At 55.5% G+C, this 5,101-nt stretch overlaps 1 protein-coding gene across 2 annotated transcripts; it reads right to left on the bottom strand.

Annotated features, from left to right (window-relative positions):
* Window positions 1-495: 495 nt before the first annotated feature.
* DPEP3 (dipeptidase 3) lies at window positions 496-4,794 on the bottom strand. Of its 2 annotated transcripts, none has more exons than XM_008065742.1 (10): window positions 4,514-4,794; window positions 4,084-4,210; window positions 3,322-3,451; window positions 3,098-3,239; window positions 2,758-2,827; window positions 2,469-2,645; window positions 2,074-2,158; window positions 1,516-1,591; window positions 917-1,052; window positions 496-825 (listed from the first exon to the last, which is right to left on the bottom strand). In XM_008065742.1, exons 1-10 carry the CDS (start codon window positions 4,792-4,794, stop codon window positions 589-591), a joined length of 1,461 nt encoding a protein of 486 aa, XP_008063933.1. In that variant the 3' UTR covers window positions 496-588. The 2 variants fall into 2 exon arrangements, with proteins under 2 accessions (XP_008063933.1, XP_008063934.1); XM_008065743.1 differs by having other exon boundaries at window positions 2,074-2,155.
* Window positions 4,795-5,101: the final 307 nt, after the last annotated feature.

Here is a 5,101-nt window from a genome sequence, read left to right as displayed (position 1 = left end):
ACAGGTGCGCACTACCACGCCCGGCTGATTTTTTTATTTATTGTAGAGATGCGGTCTCGCTGCCCAGGCGGGTCTCAAACCCACGGGCTCAGGCAATCCACTCACCTCAGCCTCCCAAAGGCGCGAGATTACAGGCTGAGCCACCGAGCCCGGCTCTCCTGATAATTCTAATAAAGTTCCTGTTTATTCTATGGTATCAATTTATTGGTTATAAAAAAAGAAAAAATGTAACCTTTCAGAAGGAAACTAGGAACACCCCCCCCTGCCTTGTCACACTCCATGAGGGTATTAACACTGAACTCAATTCCTTTGTGTTTTTGTGTGGGTTCAAGTTTTTAGCATGGGAATTTGATCAAATGCCTCTAACTTTCCTAAGAGCCAAAGCTAGAAATGAATGGGAATCACTCACCTTGAACAGCTGGGCCTAGACCACAAGAGCCCACCTGATCCCTCCCACCATGGAGAAGGAAGGACAGTCACACCTGTCTTCACATATAAAATGTTTATTCTCAGCATATGCTTGTGCATGGGCTAGGAGGGTGGTTTTGTGGGACTTTGCCACAGTGAACTCGGGGAGGCCTGGCCAGGTCACCAGCACCACTGGATGAGATTTGGGAGGGTGGCAGCAACCATGAGGCCTGGAACAAGGTATGGAGAGGCTTTTGAGGGCCTCTGGAGGTCATGACTGATTGGCCACTTGGCTGTCTCCTGGCCTGTAACCAGGGGTCCATTCTGAGACAGGAGGTAGGAGTGGCAGGACCTGTTCTGATGCCTGTCTGGAAATTCAGCCTCCACAGGGCTCTGCCAGCTGTTTGCCTCTCTCACCTGGGGGTGGAAGTCAGCAGTCAGAGGCTCCCACAGCTCTCCTCTCACCTGCTGCAACCACTGAGCCATCCTTTTGACCAGCACAGTATACCTGTTCCACTTGTCTGAAGACCCGCAGCAGATTTCCTCGAAGGACACCTTGAAGCTCTTTCTCACTCCAGCCACGACTCAGCAACTCCTCTATCAGTACTGGGTATGTAGACACGTCCTCCAGCCCCCGAGGGAACCTGTGTGGCCACCCACCAGCCAGCTGTGGCACCTTAGCCCCTATCCTGATCTAGGGCCCACTGTGCCACCAGCCCCAGTCACATATGAGAAATGGAAGGCCAAGGTTATCAGGGCAGTGAATTCAACTTTGGAAGTTCCTTGAGGAGTGACCTTCTGTAGCCTTCCCCAGCTAAGTAGATCATCAGCCCACAGCAGATCTGCTGGGCTGGGACTGGTGCATGTGCTGGACAGATAAGCTCTGCCTGGGGAGGGAAGTACTTAGCATGTGTGAGGTCCTGGAGTCATGGGGTCACAGGAGGGAAAGGAGAACCTAAGAAACAGGCCCTGAGAGTAGGGGGTATCAGGTGGGCTGCAGCCCAGAGCTTGTGGCCTAGGCCTGAAGGATGGGAGGACCCCAGGATCGGAAAGACTAAATGACCCCTGTTGTACTCCAGCCCGAGACAAACCCAGGAAAGCACTTACCAGTCAAACCCGTCATAATTTGCACCAATACCGATGAACTCAGGTCCAATGACTTCCCTGATGTGGTCAAAGTGATCTGGGGGTATAGGTGAGTGGTGGGCAGTACTAGGCTGGAGTCAGACCCCCAGTACTCCAGGCCATGGTGGTTGGCTCCACTAATGGCCAGTCACAAGTCCTGAAGTGATTTCAGGCTGGTCACTGGACCTCCAGTGGACCTCAGAGCTACCCCTTTGGGCCTTTCCTTGCCCAGAAGCCACGCTATCTCTGGTTTCCTTAGGAACCCGATGAGGATTCTGCCTGTCCTGCCCAGAGATGTAGGGAATGAGAGAGGTTAAAGGATTCTGAGTAAAAATGAGACTCAGAGGCAGAGGCATCAAACCTGTCAGCATTGACTCTGTGGCCCCAGATATAGGTAGCAGTAAAGAGTTGTCTGCTGCTTTAGGTGTTGGGAGGTCTGCCCATTGCTCAACAGGTATGCTAGAATGCTGGAGTTGTTCTGGGGGCCCCAGCAACCACAACCCAAGCTAGCACTATACAAAGAGCCAAGGTAGGGCTCACCTGCCACGGTGGACACGTTAGCAAACGGTTCACACTGCAGCACCCCCATGGACAGTGTCACCATCACGATGCCACCCTTTTTCTTCTACAGGGATAGAAAAAAGAACACTCAGCTTGGCCCTTTTAGTCTGATGGCTTGCCTGTCATGCTGTGGTGGCCCTGGTAGGACAGCACTCATTTCTGGTTTCAGGGATTGGAAGAGGCTTCGCTTCTCCGGATTTGTAGGTCCTGAGTGGAACTGATTTGGCCTTGAGTTTCAGAGACGGAGGCGGAGTAATCAGTTTTGGGCCCAAGGGTGTATAATACCTGAACTGGTAGCTTTCTTTGCTCAGGGTCAAGAATCTTTGGATGAAATATGTCTAACCTTGGGTTTCAGGGCTGGGGTGGCTGCTCACCAGAAGCTTCAGGATGTCATCAGGAACATTCATAAAATTGTCACACACAGCCCTGGCAGCTGAGTGGGAGAAGATCACAGGAGCCTGCGACACTTCCAGTACCCGCCTCACCAAGGCATCCGATGCATAGGACAAGTCTATCATTATGCCCAGGCGGTTCATTTCTTCCACCACTTTCTGCAGGGACAATTGGGGTTCTTTTGGGTGGGGAAAGGTATCAGGTGCACAAAGGTATGTGCACATATCTGTAGGGGACAGGTGGGGTGGGATACATAACAGGAGCTCTCACCTCACCAAAGCTTGTCAACCCGCTGATGTTGGTGTACAAGTGGTATATGAGCTTGTTAGAACTCTCTGCCCTGCAGGATAGCAACGGAAGGACAATTTAGACGGCTACACCTTGGCCATTAGAGCCTGGAGACCCTCTTGTCTATTCATCCATCCTACCTCTGGAACAAGTGAGGACCCAGGGCTAGCTAATTTCTGGGAGTGTGAGGGACCTGTTGGGGGTCCAGTCTCCCTTTATGGACTCCTTAATCCTAAACTCTCTGGTCAGGCCCATTTGAGGGAAGGGGCAGTTTCCCCACCACACCATCTACCATTCCAGCCTGGCCAGGCAGTGCGCTCACCAGGGCGTGCTGCAGGTGGAAGTGATTGTCAGGTAGCGCACTCCCAGCAAATAGAAACTGCGCAGCACGGAGAGGCTGCTGTCCAGTGAGTGACCACCCTCCACACCAATGAGGCAGGCCAGCTTCTGAGAGCTGTTCAGACCTAGAAGGTAGAGAGCCCAGTGGTCAGAGCTCAGGAACAGAACCACCAGAATGGCAACCTATCTTCCCATCTGCCAGCCTACCTTCAGCTGAGGTCACAAGCTCCAGTTCAGAGTAGGAGGTACACATGCGGCGAATAAGGTCAATCTGTTCCAGGGCGAGGCGCACAGCATCCTGTTCCTGGGCCTGGCACTGGACGTTGGCTGACCAGAACTGAGGATAGGTCGGATAGGTCCAGAGGCCAAGATGAGGCCAGGGTGGTCTTCAACCCCCTGCCACTCCTGCCTCCACCCCCAGAGCACCTGTTTGGGTATGGCGCCTCAAGTGAGGCACTGTGTGACCCCATGGTACATGATGACTACTAAATTTCCTGCCAGCACTAAAGATGGACTCATAGCACATCACAACTGCTCTTTGCCCATGCCCTATGTGAATGGCCCCAAAGCCAATCTACCACATCCTTTGTGGTACCAGCAGCCACTCACTCACCAGGGATTTTCTGGTCATTTTCTCCACAGAAGCTGGGTACCCGTGCAGCTCACCTGTCTTGGCCTCCAAGGCCCCACATTCTCCAGCAGTCACATGATGGCACACTGCATGTCACATGGTAACTTAAAAATTTTTTTTTTTCTTTTTGTAGAAGCATGGTCACACTTATTGCCAAGACTGGTCTCAAACTCCTGGGCTCATGGAAATCCTCCCACCTCAGCCTCCCAAAGCGCTGGGATTATAGGCATGAACCACCGCATGGTGCCTAATCACCCAGAAGCTGGCCCACCCAGGTTTCTGCGGCCCCAACATTCCCCAGCAGCCATGCTGTGGCAGCTTGTGTGTCCCTATGGTACCTGGGCACCCACGAGGCCATCTCTAAGCCTGTCCAGGCTGGTCTGGCCATGGCTGAAATTGCGCAGGTTAACATCCCGTAGCCGGTTCTGGTAAAGCTGTCTCAGGAGCCGGGGCAAGGCGTTGTGGCTAGAGGGTGTCAAGTCAAGCTCTTAATGGGGACATGGCCTCCAGGTCAGGCAGGACATATCAACATGCCTGGGGCTACCCTCCCCCACCCCACCAGGCCCCTTGTCACACAGACAATATGGAGACCTCCTGAGGCAGGGTTGGAGGGAGAAAATGGGGTAATGGGGGAAGGGCATCAAGGTTGGTGAGAGGCATCAAGGTTGGTGTGAGGTAACCCCCTCGCTAGCCTGCACACCCAGAACCCCCCACCCTGCCCTGGGGGGGATGTTCTCAACTCCCCTTGCCCTCACGCTGCACACGCACCCGTCCACGAGCGGGAATTCCCGCATCAGGGCCCGCACGCGCCCCCTCAGGGCTCGGTCGCTGGGGGGCACGGGCGAGGGGAGGGTATTGGGGGTGTCCGGTGTGGTGGCGGTGCCCGGGGTGGTCGGGACACTGGGAGTGCCCAGCGTGATGGGGGATCTGAGAGCGCCCGGCGTGGTCTGGGCGCGGGTTACGGGCGGCAGCAGCAGAAACAGGAGCAGCAGACGCAGCGGAGGCCGCCGGCCGGGCGCGCTGGGATGCTCGAGGTCCGCGGGCCTCATGTTGCGCAGAGGCCGGTCACCGGTCACCGGAGCCTGGGAGTAACCGCCGGAGGGCAAAGGTCGACGGTGGGATCCCGACCGTCGATTCAGGCGACCCAGACGTGCGGCTTCACGAAGAGGGGCTTCCAGTCACGCGACTCTGCGGGAGACGCCCGGGGATCGACGACGCCGAGCAGCGCGGTCGCCAGGGAGCGCCAAAACCGTCCCGCCTCCCCTCCCCCGCCCCCGTCAAGAAGGGCGCCCCCTGGGCGGGTCCGGTCTCTGCCTGCAGCGTCGTCTGCTCAGACGCGTGGTGTACTCCCCTCCC

The sequence above is a fragment of the Carlito syrichta genome, unplaced genomic scaffold (assembly GCF_000164805.1).
Source record: "Carlito syrichta isolate Samal-C Ts95f unplaced genomic scaffold, Tarsius_syrichta-2.0.1 Scaffold308803, whole genome shotgun sequence".
NCBI classification, from domain to species: Eukaryota; Metazoa; Chordata; class Mammalia; order Primates; family Tarsiidae; genus Carlito; species Carlito syrichta.
This window is presented reverse-complemented; position numbering and strand designations above follow the sequence as displayed.

Bases quoted from the DNA above. Each gene is read 5' to 3' on its own strand.
- DPEP3 (XM_008065742.1), bottom strand. From the start codon at position 4,794: ATGAGGCCCGCGGACCTCGAGCATCCCAGCGCGCCCGGCCGGCGGCCT. The intron at 4,211-4,513 runs GTGCGTGTGCAG...GACACCCTCTAG, and splicing joins GAATTCCCGCTCGTGGACGG to CCACAACGCCTTGCCCCGGC. The intron at 1,053-1,515 runs GTAAGTGCTTTC...GTGGCCACACAG, and splicing joins AATTATGACGGGTTTGACTG to GTTCCCTCGGGGGCTGGAGG.